This window comes from Danio rerio, chromosome 1, assembly GCF_049306965.1.
Source record: "Danio rerio strain Tuebingen ecotype United States chromosome 1, GRCz12tu, whole genome shotgun sequence".
Lineage (NCBI taxonomy): Eukaryota > Metazoa > Chordata > Actinopteri > Cypriniformes > Danionidae > Danio > Danio rerio.
This window is the reverse complement of record NC_133176.1, coordinates 61,693,150-61,716,744: the sequence shown is the minus strand read 5'-3', so window position 1 is coordinate 61,716,744 and position 23,595 is coordinate 61,693,150. Positions and strand designations below refer to the sequence as shown.

General features: G+C 34.3%; 1 protein-coding gene across 1 annotated transcript; it reads right to left on the bottom strand.

Moving 5' to 3' along the window:
• Positions 1-6,042: 6,042 nt before the first annotated feature.
• si:ch73-236c18.3 lies at positions 6,043-19,852 on the bottom strand. The gene is made up of 15 exons (XM_073908306.1): positions 19,760-19,852; positions 19,250-19,357; positions 17,589-17,678; positions 15,444-15,593; positions 14,382-14,512; positions 11,768-11,857; positions 11,052-11,241; positions 10,417-10,577; positions 10,154-10,318; positions 9,062-9,210; positions 8,056-8,246; positions 7,382-7,476; positions 7,138-7,262; positions 6,833-6,940; positions 6,043-6,727 (listed from the first exon to the last, which is right to left on the bottom strand). Exons 2-15 carry the CDS (start codon positions 19,321-19,323, stop codon positions 6,584-6,586), a joined length of 1,863 nt encoding a protein of 620 aa, XP_073764407.1. The 5' UTR covers positions 19,324-19,357; positions 19,760-19,852; the 3' UTR covers positions 6,043-6,583.
• Between the last annotated feature and the right edge of the window lie 3,743 nt (positions 19,853-23,595).

Sequence of the window (23,595 nt, the reverse complement as noted above, 5' to 3'; positions counted from 1 at the left end):
GATGGTTTTTTGTAGATTATCGAAAATAAAAATAGCTTAAAGGGGCTAATAATATTGACCTTAAAATGGCTTTTAAAAAATTTAGAATTGCTTTTATTCTGACCAAAATAAAACAAATAAGACTTTCTCCAGAAAAAAAAAATATTATCAGACATACTGTGAAAATGTCCTTGCTCTGTTAAACATCATTAACCAAATATATATATATATATATATATATATATATATATATATATATATATATATATATATATATATATATATATATATATAAACTAATTAAAAGGGGAGCTGATAATTCTGACTTCAACTGTATTTCTATTTTTTGCAATGCAACTATCAACTTTTTCTTGAGGATATATATGTTAGTCTGTAAAATTTAAGCAAATTTTAAAGCAACAGCATTAGGAAAGCGTAATAATAGCAAAGAAAAAACGGCTTGAATACTACTATATGGTTTTACCCTCTCCAGTTTTATTAGCTGGGCCTAAAACTAACATTTTTCCACACATGCTAATGGCCACTGATTTGATTTTGAAATGCACTATGAGGATATTTTACATGCCTTTAAACTGTATGTGCATTATCTCACTTCTTCTATTTTGAAATAATTGATGCATTTTGGTTCATGTTCAATTGTCAAAAGTATATGTCAATAAAAAACATTACTGATTTGGAGTTAAGGCAGATTATTTGGGTAAAGAGAGTAAATACTACTACTACTATTACTAATGCTATTACTACTACTACTGCTACTACTACTGTTTCTACTACTGCTACTACTATTAATGATAATAATAATAATAACAATAAAAATAATTGTCTGTTAAAGTATTATTATGACTGGAAACACTGTTATTAAGAGCTGCACACATTAACATATAACAAGGTTTTCTTCACTTTACATATTTTTGTAATTACAGACAAATTAAAAAAATATGTGTAACTAACCAACCGGCAATTTGGTGCTCAGCAAATGTTAATTTTAGGCCCTGTTTATTAGCGTCTATACAACATAAAAAAAAAACAAAAAAAAAAACAATTCTGAAATCTGGAGCTGCTGTTAGACTGTGATTTCATGGGAAAATATGGTTGACAACAGCAGCAGAAACACAGAAGCAGTGCTCAGCATCTGATATCCACCATTCCTCGGGTCAGTAACAGCACAGATCTTGTCTCCTTGCTGTGCAACCACCTGGAGATATTAGTAAAGTAAGGGCAGTTTAAAATACTCTAAATTAACATTTAAATTGAATTTTTTCATATTCTTTTTAATATTAAAAAAAAATGTAATGAATTAAATGTAACTTGCTAACTACCTGCTGTACCCTTGCCCAGGAGTATTTTCATTATCAGAGTGAGCACAGGTCCACCAAATGGAGCAGTTGGAGCATGAAATGTGTAATTGCTCACGTTAAAGCTCAATGCACTCTCATTCAGCACTGCCTTATAACCCATAAGGTCCTCATGTGTTCACCTGTGTTTTCAGAAACAAACTGTCAGAAAGATTTGCATACTTAGGGTCAGCAAAATCTCAAATGTGTTATAAGATTTAAGCATGTAATAACCTTTTTTTTCTGATGGTATCAACTATGTCATCAGTCAGGGACCCATTGTAAAATGCATCTGCTCCATCTTCTGCTATTGTCTTGTAGGTTTCAGCCAGTTTGGGAAATGTTATAGTATAATTTTTCTTGGAGAGGTTTTTGTTTGAGTTGCAAAACATTTCACTAAAGAAAAAGAGAAAGACAAAAGGATTAGCAAGATGAAGTTATAATGCAGACATGATATGCACATAGTGTTATATCAGAGCCAAATACTTTTGGCCATTTGTTATGTCTTTCTGTGCCTAAAATATTTTCCATTTCTACTGTATCTGTCATTCTCTCTATGTTTGCGTGGTACATCAATATTCTCACTGCAATGCTGTAAAGTCACAATATTTTTCTTTTTCATCATTGATGGCATTGGCCAAGGCTTTGCCAATCTTAAACCCATCTGATGCCAGCTTTATACTGGGCTGAAACAGATCTTCCCATGGTAGTCTCCCGTGCCTTCTGTGTGCCATTTCATAACCTCACAGTTCTCCTGGTACAGCTATGAACAACCCTGGATTTCAGGACAAAAACAAGGAGAAGAAATATTGAGTTTGCTGTGTACATGGACTCATCAACAGCTTGTGTGTGGACTCATGTGCTTAATCTATATGTGTTGTAAAGCTGTAATAGTTTATGGTGGTTCATCCCTGCATTTTTCTTACAGGATTTATTGACAAGCATGTTCTCTGAAGCACTCTTTGGGACAGTTTCTCTAGCATTAATTGTCTCCACTGTTTAGTGTTTTGGTAAAGTGATTAGGACAACAACAACAGCCTGTATTTTACAAACAAATCCAGCATTTTGCATTAAAACACATCTGCTTTGCAAAGAAATAGCTGACTCGCAAACAAACAGAAACCAAACAAACAAACAAACAAATTTCAGTTTGAAAAAAACTCTAGTGCTTTTATCAAATAAACGTATTGTGTTTTACAAATTTAAATTATATTTCATAAAATACAGTCCATCCGCATGCAGCTCTCATCAAAATGCTTGCTGCTGGAATCTTGTTCTGTCCCATGTTGTTAAGCAACATGTTAACTAGGCCATTAGTATTGGTAACAATGGTACACACAGTCCTAATTCAGACAAAACTGAAACACTAAAATGTGATTATGATTACAAATTATCCAGAGACACAGAGGTGATGTTCACATCCACTTTTGATTAAACATGTTGCTGCTTCTGGACAAGTTGCTCGTTTACTCCCAAGTAACACCTGAACTGAGATCAGCTTGTTCAAGACCACACTTCATAAAATAGCAGTAAATGTGCAGTTTTCCATATTTTGTTATTGATGTATTTTTCCCCCTGTTTATTTCTGCTTTTAAACTGTATTATGGGAGGTTGATCATTCTTCTAACAACTTTTAACCTTGGAAAGTAGTATAAAGTGACTTTTCTGCATGTGTAATAGTCTGCAGTGCTGTATTGTCTTGATTTGTGTTGTATATTACACTACAGAAACCTTGTATTAAACTGCAGCACCTTTACTGTTCTGTTCTGACTTATTTGTCTAGATATTATTTCTTATACATTATATTATTATTTCAAACAGCTAAAATGTCAATAAAAGTCACTTTGTTAAACTGTAGAGTTGAATTATCAACATCAAAATTGGACAGAGCAGAGATCAACATCCCATAATGCACTTCAAAAACAGTTTCTGTGTTTTGTGCACTATTATTAGCTTTTTCTTTAAAAGTATAATTTGGAAACAAACTCTTCATACAAGCTCTCTCACTTTTTTTCAACCCCAGACTATTATCATATGGTAGACAGGAATATTTTTTCAGTGCAAAATGGGCTTCATAAACATGTGCATTAATAGGGTGTTGAGGTAATTGTTTCTTCAAGCTAAAACAAGAATTGATGCCAGTTTACTGATTATGTTTCTCAAAGTCTTCATACCTGTTGAAGCATTGTATATGGTGAACACCACACCTCCTCCAATGCCTATACTCTGTGAGTAAATCACACTCACACACAGTTGAGCTGCGATAGCAGCATCCACTGCTGAACCCCCATGCTGCAGGATATTCCTGCAAAGACAGAGAGTGATTGGAAACAACTGGGGCTTTTGCACAAGTCACTTATGAACAAAGGGTTGGAAAAGTAGGCTATCAAAAAAAAAATGTTTATAGCCAAAATAAAACTGATCCACATTGAGTTTACATTTTTTCAGCTTTATAACACACAAACAAACAACAGTTATACCAGCCTGATCTCACGAGAAAACATAAGTATGTAGCGTTGCCACATTACTGAGTTTATGCTTTCTGTTGTATTCGTTAAATGTGTGAATAGGCCTGGCAGTAGAGCATACTTACGGTTTTTGTAGCTCCAAATATACCAAAATGAGTAATAGACTTTTATTTTAGGTTCTTTATTTTGAAGGGATGAGGTCAGGTGAATGTGTCGGTGTTCTATTTCCTGTTCTGTTGCTCTTTTTCCATATATACACATTTACACAACACACACACCACAATAACAGATGAGACAGTAGAACATGTTTTAAAAAGATGCAAAGCATATAAAAATGAAAGAAGAAACCTTAAAGAGGAATTGCATAGTTTAGGATACCAGGATTTCACAATAAAGGGTTTATTAAAAGATGGTTTAGATTCAGTAAGACAAATAAAGGCAGTAAAAAGGTTCATTAAAAATAGTGGATTATACAATAGAATTTAGGAAACCAGTTCAACCTCTTCACACTCCATCACAGTAGGTGGCGATATGCACCTTTAAAGTTGGTTCGCAACTCGCCATAAAACGAAGAAGAAGAAGATACACACCACAAGGGGGAGATAGAGGGCACCTGGACACTACTCACTGTGTCATCTGAAGAAGCCAGAGGAGCACATGGAGCAGGTGTTTGCTAAGTCTACCTTTTTTTCTTGTTTCGTGTGCGAAGGACAATTGTTTTGTGTGGATTTTTTTTGCCTTTTTGGACCACAGTAAAGACTATCCTAGGAGGACATTTGATGTACTGCAACTTGACATGGTTCCAATTATCTGGACTCAAACTGTGTGGTGAGCATGATCCATTTAGTAGTGATGGTGAAATGAAGCTTTCTGAACCAGTGAAGTGCTCGACTCAATTGTATCGGAAAAAGGTTCGTTACTCGAAGCTTTCTAAATCAGAGCTCAATGAGGACCTCTTCTGGTAAAAGTGTGGGAAAGCACTGTGCTGCAATAATGTCAAATGTTCACAACTGACCAACTCATTCATGTAGTAATACAACAACAGCAATATAAACAAATTACTCAATTACTGTAGTTTTTACACAAGATATATTACATTACACAACTGATGATTGTAGTAAAATCCAAGGTATTCAAAAGTTTATCATAACACAATGAGTCCCGCTCCAAGCGGGGATCGAACCAGCGATTCCTGGTTGAAAGGCGAGTGTTTTAGGAGGACACTATGTAAACAATGCTTCAGAGTCACATTCACCCGATGGTCTTTGTTAAACACAATACTACGATATGCGGTGGTTTTCTTTAAAGATAGTCATAAAAAAATACGCTAATACACTTTAGTATTGTTCAAAACCTTTTTACAAAAAAATACTATTGTAGTTTAGTTTAATTACTGGTGTGTGGGACTGGTGCAGTGCTTTGAAACAAATGTATGTAATAGACGCCAGTTCTCTCGCTATACACTTTACTATGAGGGTGTTTAAACCTTTGAATCAAAATTCAAAGCAGTCACGTGGGTAAAGGCGAAAATGAAGCTTCGGACGTCACTGATCACGTGATGATGGCAAAACGAATCAAGCTCCGGTACACTGCTTCACTGCGAGATGTATCGTTTTTTTGATACATGCTTCGAAGCCTCGGCGCACAACGTCACATCACTACCATTTAGTATGTACACTCATTCGCAGACTTTTGGACTTCATACACACCACATTGTTGTATTGTGTTATTGTATAAATGTTGTTTGTGTTTTATTGTTAAGACATTTTCAGAGAAATTTGTGATTCCGATACATAAGATATTCATCAATCCATGATAAAATTTGAAAACTGAGACAAGAGAATTGAACCATATTTTTTTCTTTTTTCTTGTGCATACTGTAGATTTAAAGAAGAGCGTTACAATATTTAAACATACATTATTCAAGATTAATAATAAGTAAGGTATTACAGCATGGTTGTTGCCAAATATATTTTTGTACACTTGGCAGGGTGTATAGGATGTGCTTTATTTGTCTTAGACTTTTGAAACACACCTTGACTGACCAAATAAAATAAAGCCCAAGAAAAAAGTGTATACTTCCACTCAGATGCAGATGCTTTCATGCAGACTCATAATTATTGAAATTGCTGTTTTCATGTTCTTAGTTCAGTGTTTCTCATATGTGCGGTAAAGAATTGTTTATTAACTAATTTCTGTATTTATTCACCAATGTTTAATTGACAAAACAACACACTGAATAGACTAACAGAAAACTTTATTTATATATTTTTGCAATGCCTACTATCAGACTTACAACATAATAAAACAGCTAGATTAGTATACTACAAAAATCAGAAACATTTATAGAATATTTGTGATATAATATAAGGTGGATTAACTGCTCCAGTTTTATTAGCTGGGCCTAAAACTAACATTTTGCTGCACGTGCCAATGGCCACTGATTTGCTCTGTAAAAAAATGTACCATATGGATATTTTAACATGCCATTAAACTGTATGTGTATTATTTCATCTTCATTCTGAAAGCGATAATGATGTTGGGTTGGGGCAGAATATTTACTGTGAAGAGAGTAAATAATAATAGTGGTAATAATAATATATATATTTTTCTGTACAAAATAAACTAGTATTTAACTAGATTGCCAAGAAAATTTGTTGCTTGATGAGTGTTAATTTTAGACCCTTTTTAATAGCATCTAAAACACCCAAACAAACTATTCTGGAGCTCTTACTTGATGATCATTTGACATAAAAACACTGTTGACCACATCAGCAGTGGTCAGTATCCAGCAGGATTGCCATATTTCCTGTGGTCAGACACAGCACAGACTTTGTCCTTTTCTCGATCAATCACCTGAACCACTGAAACTTCAGTTTTGTTGCCTATAACATGATACTTCTGCTCCAAACCTTTAATCACATCCTGCATTCATAAATCACAAAAAGGAAATGAATGTAATTTTGAAATTTTCTGATATTATTAATTTAATTTGCAGGACAATCTTGTAGAGAAGTGAAGAAATGCTACCTTATCAAATCCTGGCTCCACATTTGTCACATTGTTCTTGATTTGAACTCTGGAAGCATTAACAGCATCCTTTAGGTCATAATCAAAGTACAGGTAGTTCAGGATCACCTGATATGAGAAAAAAAGGTAAAAGACAAGTTTATTTGGACATTAATTTATTAAGACACATTGGCCTATTCTAAGAAATAAATAATAATAATAATTAAAAAAACATTAAGAAAGATGCATCAAGATTTAATGTATTGATTTTTCATGTTGTTTTGTGTGCAATCAAATTAAATAGTTGAAATAGATATTTGTATCACCTGAGCAACAGCTGTAGTGATGTTCGTCCCTCCTTCAGCTCCAACCACCATTGTGACTTTTTCACTATTTTCTTTCTCTTCATCCAGTATTATTGTGGGACACATTGATGACAGTGGTCTTTTACCTGGTCAAAAAACAACAGACATTTTAAATCAACATTTATGTAGTTGTTTTTACCATATACTGTAACTACTTCTCTTCAGTATATTGTAGTAAAATACTCAAATACGTTTTTTTCTTTACCTTTTTCAATTCTGTTATGTTCATTGTCCGTGAAATCCTTCATCTGGTCATTAAATATAATGCCTGTACACTCTGACATCACACCAGAACCGAAACTGTGAGATAAAATGCATGTACACACACACACACACACACACACACACACACACACACACACAAACACAGAGGGAGAGAGAGGAAAAGAGAGAGAGATCACCAAAAAAAAAAAAAAAAGAACAACAGCAAAAGTACACATACAGTTGAAGTCAGAATTATTCGCCCCCCTTTTATTTATATATTTATTTTTTGAATATTTTCCAAATGATGATTAACAGAGCAAGAACATTTTCAATATTTTTTTCTTGTATGTTTTATTTGGGCTAGAATAAAACAGTTTTTAATTTTTAAGATCAACACCCCCCCCCCCCCCCCCATATAGGCACATGTAGCTTATATGGAATTGTTTCATTTTCATAAAGAGATTAATATATCAGTAGGGCATATATAAACATGTATGCTATATTTCTATTTGAATTTATTTCCTGGTTGTATTAAAGTTCCCCCACTGCAAACAAAAACTGTACAGACTTGTCTTATAACTAAATGGACATTTAAAAACATTGATATTGACGCCTGTCTGAAATATGCAGTGTGTGGATGTAAATAGCTTAAACAAAATGCTTCAGTTTTCTTACTAGTTATTAATGCTGCTGGTCACCGCCACTGCATTGCCTTCTGCATCGATGACAGACACATGAGATGTGCCGCTGTCATCAGGTACAGATTTAGAGACATTGTTAGACTTGTTGCAGGCTGTTGCAATGCTGTCATCAATCTCACTCCTGTTGTGGTCCGCAAAGCTGTCTGAGATCATGTTTTTGACAACCTATAAAAACAAAATTAGTGAATCATGTAAATAGGAAAATTGAAGACTTTGAGAAAATCAACGTGTGCTGGATCCTTGTCCAATCAGTTTGATCAAGCATGGCAAAAGCTAAGAAAGCAGAGAAATTCAACTCCAGAAGTCAACTTTCCTTTATATGTCAAGATCACCAGTGATCTAATCTTGGAAGATCGATAAGCAAGCAGATCGATATAGAACTACAAATCCACTGGTATATGGACTAAAAGTTCAGTCGTGCACTCGCACTCACCTGTTCGGGATTCTGCTGATTGCGCACACACACAATCCCAATTACTTATGGTTTCATTTATTATTTACTCTCTCATTCCTTCTCCCTTCTTCTTTTCACATTGTAATTTTACCTCTCTGTCCAACTATTGTTTTTTGTCATTTCTTATTTAATTTTCTCCTCTCTTTCATCTCTCCATTCCAAATTCCAAACACATTTATAATTTAGAGATGTATGTTCAATGCCCATAACACTCATATACCAATATCTCACAGTTACATGACTCCTCCCTTTCTTCATCAGCCAATCACTGTGTGCATATTTAATAAGCGTGCTGGCATCATCCATAGTGATAAAGTAAGCTCCGCCCACTCTCAGCTTGAGACTTCTTTCTATTTTCCTTTTAAAAGTTCACCTTAGCTGCTTTGTGTATAGATTTGACGAGAAAACTCATAGCTTAAAAATGTACTGTTATTTACTTAAGTAGTGGTGAGATAAAATGTTTTGTGAATACAGGTTTGGAAGTAAATTTGAGGCCCAATGAATCCATAAGTAGAGTTGAACTCACCTCATTGACAATTGGTTGTTTAAGTGGGTCTCCCAGTTTAGTCTTCTCTACATCAGCTATGCATAAAGTCTCTATTATGCGGTGGTAGGTCAAAGTCTTATTTTTGGTTGTGGACACACTTTTCTTTGAGAGGTTGAAACCTGAAAAACCTGAAATTATATGTTTAATTGCCTGAAATAAACCTTATTTATACAGTATATGTCAGAAATGAAGACCAAAATTTTGAGTATAAATTACAAAGTTTGTGAATCCTCAACATTTATGGGTGTTACTGAAGATGGTATCCAGTCAACACTCCTGTCTGAGGTGTGTGAATATAACCATGTTTAGGACTTATTGGACTATACAGGATGAAAATTTGCTTTTGTTGCTCTTTGGAAGTGCCCCAAAACACCATGAGCAGAAGCAAAAAATGTAGACAAAAATAAATAAATACAAAAAAAAAGGAAAAAAAAAAAAAAAATAAATAAATAAATGAAAAAATAAATAAATAGATAAAAACAACACACAGTCACACAAAAACAAAAGCTTGTACTACTTGTACAAATAATTTCTCAAGTAATGGTAATATTAAAAACTTCAATTATAAGTAAAAAGTATAAAAGCATTTAGTGTTAAGTCTACTTAAGTATCAAGTTACTAATTAGGTTATATTAGATCTGACTGAAATAAAGGGAAAATCTATAATGAAATACATCTCTGTTTATATGATGTAAAACGCCGCAGGTTAGAGATGAGGGGAACTAAAGTAAATTTGGGAAGAATGTCAAGGATGTCCATGTTACAAGAGATTAGGATAAAACATTTGCGTATTGAATAAACCAAATACAAAGCTCCCTGTTTGCACGCACACACACACACGCACGCAAGATTGTTTACTGTATAAATAATATTTTTGTGTTATTTTTGTATTACAAATCTACTTCTTTGCGTAAGTAAATAATTTATTTATTTTCATCAAAAAATAAGTGCATTGACTGAGTGCTGCCTGTCACTGACTTTAATAATCTCTGTGTACTCAATAACACTCTAAATCTACTTAAAAGGGCAAACTTAAAAAAAGACAACAAAGTAAATGTAATTTGTGACTACCTTTTGTACCGTTGCCCAGGAGAATTTTCATTATAAGAGTGAGCACGGGTCCACCGAATGGAGCACCAGGAGCATGAAATATGTATTTCCCGACATTAAAGTTTATTGCAGACTCTGTCAGCACTGGCTCATAATCCGTTAGGTCCTTACGTGTGATGTTTCCTCCTTTATTCCCAGAAACAATCCATCAGTAATATGTGTATACTTTAAACTAATAATCTATCAAATCCTAAATATGTAATAAGATTTCTGCATGAAATAACCTGCAGCTCTGATATCATCCACTATGCTCTGAGTCAGGGACCCATTGTAAAATGCATCAGGTCCTTCTTCTGATATCTTCCTGTAGGTGGCAGCAAGTTGGGAAAATCTTATATAGTCATTTATCTTCGGAAGGTTATAGTCTGCATCACAAAACACTTCACTGGATAAAAGAAAGATGAGAGTGGAAGAAAGATGGGTTTAGACTTAATACAGACATAATATGCATATGATACGAGTCCAAAACCTTTGGCCTTATTTAATGTTTATGTGTGACCAAAAGCTATGCCTTTTCTATTCTGCTATTTTCTCAATGTTTGCTTTGTACACACAGACACACACAAACACACACACGCACACATGCACACACACACACAAACACACACACACACAGGGTGGTGCGGTTGCGCAGTGAGTAGCACTGCCATCTCACAGTAAGAAGGCCGCTGGTTCAAGCCTCGGCTGGTCAGTTGGCATTTCTGTGTGGAATTTGCATGTTCTCCCCTTATTTCCCTGTGTGTGTGTGTGTGTGTGTGTGTATATATATATATATATATATATATATATATATATATATATATATATATATATATATATATATATATATATATATATATATATATATATATATTCTCACCACAGTGTTGTATTTTTCTGAAATTTATCTTCTTCCTCTTTGATGGCGTCAGCCAGGGCTTTGCCAATCTTAAATCCCTTCCGTGCCAGCTTTATACTGGGCTTAAACAGCTCTTTCCATTCCAGTCTACCATGCCTGTCGTGTGCCAGTTTATAACCACGCAATTCTCCTGGTACAGCTATTAATAATCCTGACATTCAGGACAAAAACAAAGAAAAAACGAAATCATTTATTATCATACATTGGAAGAAATATTTAGTTTGCTGTTTACATGGTTTATCATCAGGGCCATGTTTTTGTTATTTCTGTGCAGAATTCTGAAAAAAATCTGTGGATTCAATCAGAATGATTTTGGGAGAATTGTATGGTTTATAATGCAAATCCAATTAGATCTACTTGTTTTATAAATGAGTCATAAACTCGTACAACATACGTATCATCTAATAGACAGAATAATAATAAATATTACTTTACAAACTGTATTATAAATAAATCATAAAACATTTTCATTTTAGTCTCAAATGTTACTAAAATTAATATAAAAATGAGTACAATACATATATACCTCCTGTAAACTATAGACGGGCTAAAATATTGGCATGTTTCTGCATGCATGGACTCTGTGTGGGCCTTTTTATCACCAACATGTTCTGTCTAGATTAATTTGCTTATTAAATCTGTGTAGTAAAGCTGTAATAAATTATGGTGGTTTATACCTGGTTTTGTATTATTGTTGTTATTGTCAAACATGTCTGCTGTAGCACTCATTGGCGCAGTTTCTCGAGCATTAATTGTCTCCACCTTTCCTGTGAGTGAAGACAATAAACTTTACATTTTCATTTATAATGAGGTATTAGTCATAGACCAAACAAATAAAAGGTTGCTAACTAAAGATGTATATTTTTAACCATTGCTTCATGAGCAAATCATCATACTTTATAAAATAGGACATTGATATGTCATTACTAAAATGTTGAATTGTTTTGAATATGCAGCGGTTTTCCACTGGAAGGTGATCTGTTTAAATTAATAAAATCTATATGAAGGTAAGCTTTATTTTGCTTAAGATCTGTAGTATCTGCTTTTTGCTGGCTGTATTTGGTAGTTGATAATCCTAAAGCCTGTTGCGCAGTGGTTCTTGATTATACACATGCGTTGCGCGGTCAATTTACAAACCTTTTCCCCTTTGTCAATAATACTGAGTGTGTGTTGTTGATGTTATTACTTGGGGTAAGGGTTAAGAATAGAGTAATATACTGGTGTTTAACTGCATTAGTTTAGTCCATCCCTGCATTGGGCTGCGTCAACTATGTTAATAAGCTCTGGTGGCCATTTAATTCCGACGTTGACCAATCACAACAGATTGGATCATTGGACCAATTAGCAGAGATTACAGTTTTTACAATGGGTATGACAGTTTTTTCAATACATTTAACAAGTTTGCTAAACTCTCACACATTGTGAACTAAACCTCTAAACTAATAATCAAAATATAATAATAAACTAACACACTACACAATGTCTAACAAAACACTGCAAACGTTTCAAAATCAAATAATTGTTTAAAACACTAACACGTGTTCTCTTCCAACAAAAACATTTAGTCCGTCATAACACACTGAAAATAAAAACACACTCATTAGCTAAAATTACAGAAACTACATTAGTTTGTGTCAGCACTGCCCTTATATTTGAAGACTCTCTACAGTTTTGTCTTTTTGTTTTTCAGTTTTGCATTTTCTTTCTTTTACTGCAAAAATTCAATACAGAAATGAAGAAAACAAATTGCATTTTAAAATGTACCGTTTATGTTAAGACAAATGTGCAGACACAGAATTGCTGCAGTAGAGACTTTATTTGCAAACGGATATCACTGCAAGATATACAAACAGAAAAAGCACCGCAATTATAAAGAAATAAAAAAATAAAAATAAATAAGTAATCTTTTATTCTGCCTGGTCATCAGCATATGGCCACATGTTCTCATCCACATTACACTTGATATCTTCTATGGCCCGGCACGGTAACTGTGGCCCTTTGGCCTATTATGTTACTCCCACAGTGACATCTCCAGTCTCATCAACATAGATAATTTAATGTGGGAGTTTATTGACCTCCAACTCCAACATGACTCTCTGAAAGTAATTAGACACGGTGTATGCAAATGCTGTACTGTACTGCATATCTACTGTATATACAAATTAAGGTTTACTCCAGGTTTATAGATTAGTTTACTGCAAAACACTGTGTATAGTTCAGTAATGACTGTATTGCATAATCTGGATGTATTTTGTGACAGAGTTCTTTGATGTGCTCACTGTCCCTTTCAAAAACCTCAAGAGTCATCTATTAGAACATATGATCATGTGATTGGAAAAACCTCAACACATAATTGTGCTTTCTAGATGGAAATGAGCTGATATAATCTATATACATACATATATATATATATATATATATATATATATATATATATATATATATATATATATATATATATATATGATTGGCTGATTGCCGTGTGATATTCTGTAATATCAGCACCCGTACAGCCTCTTTACCCTTTGTGTATTACTCCGCCCACATACAGCCAGCAAAAAGCAGACACTACAGATCTAAAGTTTAAAAGATCCACGCTCAACTGTTTAACTGTCAGATTATGATTTGAATTCAATGTGGAAGAAAGTAGTTCCTCATACTAAAGGGTTTGTCAAAGCAACAAAAAATGTGTTAATTGTATAGCCAACAAAGATGGATGTTGGGCTAATCATGTTTAACGTTTAGGAAACTTGTTAAATGTATTGAAAAAACTGTCATAGCCATTGTAAAAAAAACTGTAATGTCGTGTAATGGAGGGCTTTGTAAAAAATTAATCACTGAACAAATCATATGGAAGTCATTGAGAAAATTAGGTCAAAATAAATGCATGTTATAAGACAATGAAAGTGTTTTTTGACATTGCATGCAGATCAGCCTGTTGTTAAAGACCCCAAAAACCAATATATGACTTTTTATAATACATACCTCAGCATGCTCCAGAGAAACTATTAATGACTTTTCTTTAACAGCATCAACAGAAAATCAAGTCTGCATACAGTGAAACTCTCATTCTTTTCTTTAACTTCAGACTTTTATCATGTCACACAGGAAATTTTAATCAATCAATTTTAATCAAGCTAAAGGTGCTTTATAAAAATAAACATTAATAGAATGTTCAGTTATTTATTTATTTATTTATTTATTTATTTATTTATTTATTTATTTATTTATTTATTTATTTATTTTAGCTAAAACAAGAATTGATCATTATGTTTCTCAAAGTCTTCATACCTGTTGATGCATTGTATATGGTGAACACCACTCCTCCTCCAATACCTATACTCTGTGGGTTAATCACACTCACACACAGCAGAGCGGCGATAGCAGCATCCACTGCTGAACCCCCACGTTGCAGGATATCCCTGCAAAGACATTGTTTGAGAAAAATAGGGACTTTTACAAATTAGTGATAAGTAGAGTTTATAAGAAAAGAATGATATAATAACAAAAATTAGATGCACATTTGCATTAACATTTAATTCAGCTTTGTTACACACACACACACACAAACACACACACACACACACACACACACACACACACACACACACACACACAAACACACACACACACACACACACACACACACACACACACACACACACACACACACACACACACACACACACACACACACACACACCAGTTGTGCTGAAAAGTTAGATCAATAAAAAGCTTTCAAATAATTTTTTCGGTCATTATCCTTATTTCATACTGTTACATCTGAGCCCAGTGGAAATCTTTGTAACAATTGTAACTTTTCACTCCTCCTGTTTGAGACTAATTTACGCATTATTTTTTTTATTTCTGCTGCAAAAATAATGTGTGTCATAATGTGTGGCTACTAATAGCCACTTGGACACTTGTAACTAGTTTGAACCTAATTTTTAACACCATGAATGAAAAAGATCTTAAAGATATAGACAGAAATGTAAAAAAAAAAAATTTCAAGTCGCAAAGCAAATTTGACACCAAAGAAAAAACTAAATAATTTAAACAAAAAAAGAAGAGGACAATTTAAACACACACAAAAAACTTTTGTTATTTATTATCTTAATTAAACTAGCAGACAGAGAGAGGTGCTGCAGCAATCTCAGCACTCATAATTCACATTTTTACGACCAACTACCACATAAGAACTGAGCTATAAAAATTTGCCAGACATTCAAATACTAATAACATTGAAAATAATGCCCCTGTAAAAGCAGAGGGTTGCAGAAGCATGTTGTTCACATAATTAATCTTAAATAATACATGTGGAAACTTGAACGTAAAGGCTCATTATAATGGTACCTTCCAATGTCTGAGCAAGTTTCTGCATCTGTTGCCACTGCTGCTTTACCATAGCAATTACCATTAAACATGCATTTGTGACACCAAATCACACGCATTAACAATAACAAAGCCACTGCAATCACTGAAGCAATGATAAGACAGACCAATCTGAAAGAAAAACACCAGAGTTTGCGATTAATTTTTTGGTTTGATATGATTTGATATTTTTGATATTTATATATTTTTAATCAGATTTAAACCTGTTTTAGAAATCAAATTTAAATGTATCATTTGATAAATATGTCATTTAATCTTAGACTTACTTTATTTATAAAGCAGAATTTTATTATGTTGACCATTGTGCTGTACACAAATTGTGTAAAAAATTCTAAATTAAGATCAAAGGAAAAAATAACATACAAGACATTCAACAAAAACCAGCAAATTCAGCTAACTCCTGTATAAAAACCTTTTCTGAAAGGTGAAGTTTCAGTTTCCCCTTTGAAGGGTTTGGATTTCTACCTTACACTCCATCTCAGCATGGATCAACGTTTATCCTTTTCTCATCATCCACTTTAGATGGGTGGTGACTAACTTAAGTTTTCAATAGAAGGAGGGTCATATGACACATCAAACTTATTGGGAATTTCACAAGAACAACAATGGTGTGCTTGGTTTTAAGGTAACTTTATTCTTTCATGAGTTATATACAAGTTTCTGACCACTTATAAAATCCAATGCTGAGAAGACACAAGATGTGCAGCACCTGAAACTACACATACTGGAAGCCTGTGCTGGCATTTTTCCTGCGGTGTTGCTATCAGTGTGTCAGGAGTGGGAGAAGAGGGTTGCATTGACAATCTAACACAATGGGCAGCACACTGAACACTTTTTATAAGTGGTCAGAAACTTGTAAATAACTCATTCATTCATTAATTTTCTTGTCGGCATTGTTTTCTTGTGAAATTCCCAATCAGTTTGATGCGTCATATGACCCTCTTCCTATTAAAATAAACAAAAGTTGGATCCAAGATGGCCGACTTCAAAATGGCCACCATAGTCACCACCCATCTTGAAAAGTTTGCCCCCTCACATATACTAATGTGCCACAAACAGAACGTTAATATCACCAACCATTCCCATTTTATCAAGGTGTATTCATATAAATGGCCCACCCTGTGGATTATATCGGTTTTTAACTAGTTTTGATAAAGACAGCTGAGGGTACACTCAGCCTTGGGTAAGAAACGGATTGTACTTTAAGTGTGTGTGTTCTATTTGTTTATGGATTCGTTTTACAAGTCTATTTTCAGCTCTAAACAGTCTAGTGGATATCTGATGTTTATTTCCTTAAGATATTGTTCAGAATATACGTATGCACCCTCGTGGAAACTTTCCTAGTCTATCTGTGTTTTAACCAATCAGGTTAGATCATCTATTTGTATGACGCAGTTAAGGACGTTATTTGAGAGTATAATTGTTATTGACTTGTGATTGTAAGTCAGAGCGGTCTGGGATCTCGTTGTAAGTGTTGAAGCTGGCTTCTGCCGATGAAACTGCAAACTATCTTTAGTAAACTTGATTTATTTATTTGAATATCTGACTCCGGCTCTTCTTCACCAAGACAGACTGCTTATTCTTTGGGTTAAAACGGTATACAATCCCTACACCTTGAACACAGATTCAGTAGAAATTATTCTAATAGAGAGAGGTACTATGTTTCACAATTTGGGGCCCACAATGAAAAAGGCCTGGTTTCCCTTTGTCTTTCATTTTGATCTGGGAATTTTTAACAATTTCTGACTTAATGACCTTAAACATCAAGCAGAAATGTTAACAGTCACTTGTTCGGATAGATAAGAAGTTACCAGATCATTCAAAATCTTAAAAACAAAGAGTAAAATTAGAAACTATTCTAATACATATCGGCAACCAGTGCAGAGAGTAAGATGGGGTAATGTGCTCAAATTTACAAGTGACAGTAAGAAATCTAGCTGCTGCATTTCAGACCACTTGTAGGCGATTTATATGTATGACCAATATAAAATGAGTTGCAGTCTGAACATGAAGATATAAATGCATGTATTACTTTCTCAAATTCAGCAGGGGTTAAAAAGTATTTTTTATGAGCCTCTATGTCTGTTTGTGTACATTCTTCATTACCTGCTTTTCTTGGTTTTAAATATTTTAGAAATTAAACATCTGGTGGAAGAACATAACTTGGAACAGCCACTGACCACCAGTGTAAGGATCCTGTAAAACAATTATAAAACATCAACACTGTCTCCAGAATTCTGTAAACCTGGTTCTGTATTTCTTTAACTAGCTCTCAGACCACTAACATTCTGTCAAGGTTTTCAGTTAACTTGAATATAATGCTTGTTCAAAAGTATGTGGTCTTTAATGATGTTCTCAAAATATTAGCAAAAACTAACAAACACAACAACATAGGTAAAATTTTATTTTGATGTTCTAGTATCAGAGTATTAGTAGACTGTCTGCTTAATATCTGCTGATTCTGCTCCAACATATATTTAACTGACTAAAAGATACTTGGCATGTACATGTAAACTTACACTAACCCCAACTCTAACCTTACAGTCTACTTAAAATCTAATAAAAATTAGTTGGCATAGATGCAATGTAACATAAAATGAACCATCCAAATAAAGTAAAAAACAGATACATTGTAAGTATGACTATATAAAGTATGATTAACCAGCCTGATCTCATGAGAAAATGTAAGTATTTTTATGTTTTGCCAGTTTAGTGGCTAATTTGTACGAATTCGTACGAGTTCAGTCGTAAGAAATGGTATGATTTTAAAAAGGAGGCGTGGCACCTGACCCCACCCCTAACCCCAACTGTCATTTGGGGATGAGCAAATCGTACTAAATTGTACAAATTAGATCGTACGAATACATACGAATTAGCCACTAAATGAAAAAGTTACGAATTGCCGTGAGATTGTGTTGGATTAACTGCTAAAAGTGTATGTGCATATTGAGCTTTTGATTGTTGTGTCAAGCTTCTCTTTCTCTCTCTCTCTCTCTCTCTCTCTCGCTCAAAAATATATACATTTTAAATATGTTTCTACAGTTATGCGGCAATTAACTAATTACTTTTTTCATTTGATCATTTGAAGTTGTACATTCAGAAGTAAATGTACAAAAGTTGTCACATATCCTTTTAAAAGATACACTTGTACTTTTTGGATAACAATGTACCCCTTAGGGTACTAAATTCCAAATGTGTACCTTTTGAAAGGCTGTATACCCTAGTGACAGCTTGTGCATATTTATTTCCGAGACACACACAAAGTTGAAGTCAGAATTATTAGCCCCTCTGAGCTATCAGACCGCTTGTTTATTTTTTCCCCAGTTTCTGTTTAACGGAGAGCAGATTTCTTTAGCACATTTCTAATCATAATAGTGTTAATAACTCATCTCTAATAACTGATTTATTTTCTCTTTGTCATGATGACAGTAAATAATATTAGAGTAGATATTCTTCAAGACACTTCTATACAGCTTAAAGTGACATTTAAAGGCTTCACTAGGGTAATTAGGGTAACTGGGCAGGTTAGAGTAATTAGGCTAGATAGATAGATAGATAGATAGATAGATAGATAGATAGATAGATAGATAGATAGATAGATAGATAGATAGATAGATAGATAGATAGATAGATAGATAGATAGATAGATAGATAGATAGATAGATAGATAGATAGATAGATAGATAGATAGATAGATAGATAGATAGATAGATAGATAGATAGATAGATAGATAGATAGATAGATAGATAGATAGATAGATAGATACCATCTAAAGCAATCCAAGGGACCCGATAAAATCACATAAGGCCTAATTTCCTCATAGTCAAATCTGCAACTCATGTTTGCAGACAAAACTGGACTGGGCTTTTAGAATCTGTCAGAAACAAATGGCAATGGTCAATGTTTAAAGAAATGATTGGGTGCCAACATATACAACACATAAACACAGCAGTGAAATCGCTGCTCCATTTGTGATTGTAAAAGAGAACAAATTGAAATAACATATAATGCCACATCTTCTAACAAAAAAGAAACAAACATATTATTAACTTGGTAGTGCAGATGGCTAAAAAAACAAGACATTAAGATTAACTGATAATTCAAATTTGTTAGTTCATACTAAGTTTCGGTGTGACATTAATCTCTGCCTTGAACTGATCTTACTCAGTTGGCTTATTGTGCTAATTAGATACTGTTTAATTAACAACTTTTAAGTGTTGCATTGTTTAAAGAAAAGCAAATAATAAATAATTAGCTGATTCAGCATCAATCTTACCAGTGTTTTTATAGTCCTAGAGATCTGGTAATCAAACAACTAGAACAATCCACCTAGATAGGGAATAAACAAGACAATGACTCAGATGTCTGTGATCCTCCTCAGGCAAATCTGTTTTTGTAAAATCGTCAGAATGAGAAACCGCACAAACCTGTTGGTACTGACTGATCTGGTTCTACAGTTTTGTAAGGTCATTCAATGGAAATTTTACAAATAGTTTTCAGAATTAACCTTCCAATAAACTTTAAACAGGAACCAAAGTAAAGGATATTAAAATTATTATTAAAATAACATAAAACAATCTGTTCAGTGTTTACATGTGAGGGGCTTTTACTCTGGACATACAGTATATCTGTAGTCTAGGATTAAAGGATCTCCTTCAGGTAGTCTTGGGGTCACATGACAGCAGTCACATTGTTGCTGTGTATTTATGCCAACCACACGCTTTCATCTAAAAATAATGTGTGAAAACACATGGTATTCTCATGGTAGGCAATCTGAACAATAGCAAAGCATTTTTGTCATCTGTCTTCCTAATAATCTTCTGCTACATACGTACAGTAAATCTGCTGCATGCCTTGATTCAAAATTTAGATAAAAGTTGGTATGTTCTGTTCAGCAACATGAAAGTAAAAAAAAAAAAAAAAAGAGTAATTCATCTCATTGAATTAAGATTAAATATACTAGTGATCCACCAAAAAAATAAAAATAAAAAAAATAAATAAATAAAAAAATCTGTTAATGAACAGTTTTCATGTTTTTTTTATTCACAAGTTTATTTGGGGCTGTAAATTGCATTATGGGATGTTGATCTCTGCTCTCTCCACTTTTGATGTTGATAATTCAACTACAACAAAGTGACTTTTATTGACCTTTCAGTAATTTGAAATGTAATGGATAAGAAATAATATATAGAGCCTGTAAAATAACAGGAAATGTGCTGCTGATAATTACAAGGCTTTCTGTAGTGTAATATACAACACCAACACAGACAATACAGCACTGCACACTATTAAACATTTTTACAAAAGTCACTTTTTTTACACTATTGAATGTTAAAAGTTGCTGAAAGCAAGATCAAGATCCCATAATGCAACTCAAAAGCAGAAATAAATAAGGAAAAATAAAAACATCAATCACAAAATAAGTAAAATTGTTAATTGAAGGATATATATATTTTTTACAGTGCACACTTAAATGCCCCATATAATTGAATCTATTCAATTCACAGTGTGGATGGTAGTTTGTGTTTGTGCAGCAGGACTATTAAAGCCGTATAAAACATCTCTTGTTGACAAATATTATAAGCATCCTGAGTCATCCAGAGATTATGCAGCTCCAGTTGATCCAGTTCCTATGAAGACACGTGAGAATGAAAAGTGTAGTAGTGTCCGTCTGTCATTGGTCGATGGATGTCGTCCATGTGGACTGTCAGAAATTTTAACGAGCACTCAACCACACCCAGGGCTGGACTGGGGCAAAAAATCGGCCCTGGCATTTTGGGCCAGAGCGGTCCACTAAATTCAATCAAAATGCTATCTATCTATGCATTTCCAATATTTTTATCAACTCATATTCTATAAAACACAAAAGCCATATATATATGAAATAAATAATTAAATACAAACTTTAATCTCAATTTAATTTCTGTTTACTGTCCATAAAGATATTTGTTGAGTTCTAAAAAATACACTATTTATTCATTTATTTTTCTTCGCATAAGTCCCTTATTTATCAGGGGTTGCCGCAGTGGAATGAACTGCCAACTATTCCAGCATGTTTTATGCAGCAGATGCCTTTCCAGCCACAACCCAATATTGGAAATCACCCATACACACTCATTCAAACACACTCGTACACTACAGCCAATTTAGCTTATTCAATACACTATTCTCTCAGCCTATATTCAATAATAAACATCACAAAAACTGCCTGCTAATGCATGGGTAAATCTTCAAAGAGAACAGTGTACTTTATAACCTCTTTCACCTCATCCTGCTTGCTGTTTCACTATCTAAACAATTAAAACATAATATAAGTCAAATTTGTTTCATTTTGATATTATGATTAACAGACACCAAACAGCCTCGTGTAGCTGCATATTTATATGAGCGTCATCTTCACTTTGCATATTTATAACAAAACAGGGCTTAAATATAACTGCCTCCTTTCATTTCCATTGAAAATAATGAACTTTACCCTGTCTCTTTTGCAGAATATCAGTTTTAATAATGGCCATTATAACAGTATAACGTACATTAAATTTAAATGATAAAGGTAAGCAAGTCAATGTGCAGAATCAGTGTATGTGGTTACATAAATGAATATATCAGCTTATCTTTGCACTCAGCCAAAACGGTTAACTGAGAACAAGTGATTCAAAAGACATGAGTTGTTAGATAGAGACAACAAGTTGAATATCACGTTTAACAACTATAGTGAGATCAGATCCAGCAGATGAACTGTCTGACATGCACTATACTCTCACCTGGGGTTTATGCTCACCCGCTGATCTACTGGCTGAAGGTCTTGGCAGTGAGTGTGTGGTCACGTGATTTGCGTTTTTAGCCGTGTGCTAGAATGAACAGAGAACTTTTCAGAATCGCTAAATGAAGCGGCGGTGTATTTCCTGCAATTTCTCTGCGCCTCCCTTGCGTTTCTTCTCTCTGACTCTCGACTATTTTGACAAATACACACAGACATCGCACGCTCATACAGAGCCCAAAATAGGAGTTTGTGATTGGGCCAGCTCAATGTCAATAAAGAAAAGAACCAATGGACTGCAGAGTGTCACATGGGCCGACCCAGTCTGTCTGTCTGGGAAAAAAAAGCATCTACTTTCAAATAGTCACCACAGGAGCGTCAATTAATAAAGCAGAAAAAACGATAGGCTGCTAAGCCTTTTATGGGCCAATCAGATTATAAGACGATGATCAGCCCGGCCCAAAAAGTACGTTGGCTCACCTGGAAAGTGCCCGGTTTGCCAGATGGCCAGTCCGCCCCTGACCACACCCCTCATAGTGACATCACTTTCTGGCTCCAGAGTGAGTAAACATGCACATTTTTAAAGGCACCTGTTATGCAAAACTGGTTTTTATGTGGGGTTTAACCCCGATAGTGGGTGTGTGTGTGTGTGTGTGTGTGTGTGTGTGTGTGTGTGTGTGTGTGTGTGTGTGTGTGTGTGTGTGTGTGTGTGTGTGTGTGTGTGTGTGTGTGTATCTCCAGCACCTCTAGTGGTCAACAGTAATGAGTTGTGTTTGTTCTAATTAGACTTGATGCAGAAACACTGTGATTGACATTCTCTCTTGTACGTGTCATCAGAGGGGGAAAGCCCCGCCCACTAGTGCCCATCTCTCAATTTCATTAGCATCTCCAGCAGCCCTGAGTGAGAAGCAGCCGTCTGTCCATTAGCCATTAGAGTGTTTGAGCTGCTGAAGATGATGTCAGCATAGACTAAGAGGATTATAGATGTGGAGTTCTAGATGAACAGCGACAGGAGCCACATAGACTGACAGAAGCATGATGCACACATGCAGACCTGACGAGCACTGACAACACGCACACTGCTGTTTGTGAGAAACTGACTGTCATTTACTATCAATCTTCTAGTCTTCACAAATTTTAATAACCATCAGTAATTTTACTTTAAACCAAACAGATCAACAGTCTCACATGCTTTACCAAATCCATTTTCTTTCAACTAATAAACTAAAACTCCTTTAGTCATGCAGAGAGTCATTGCATGTTCAACAGCACCCCATATGCATCTTCTAATTAGTTTTCTGAGAGGTTGAACTACTATCTGATGTATTATTAAACTGTGCTTTGTTTTATCC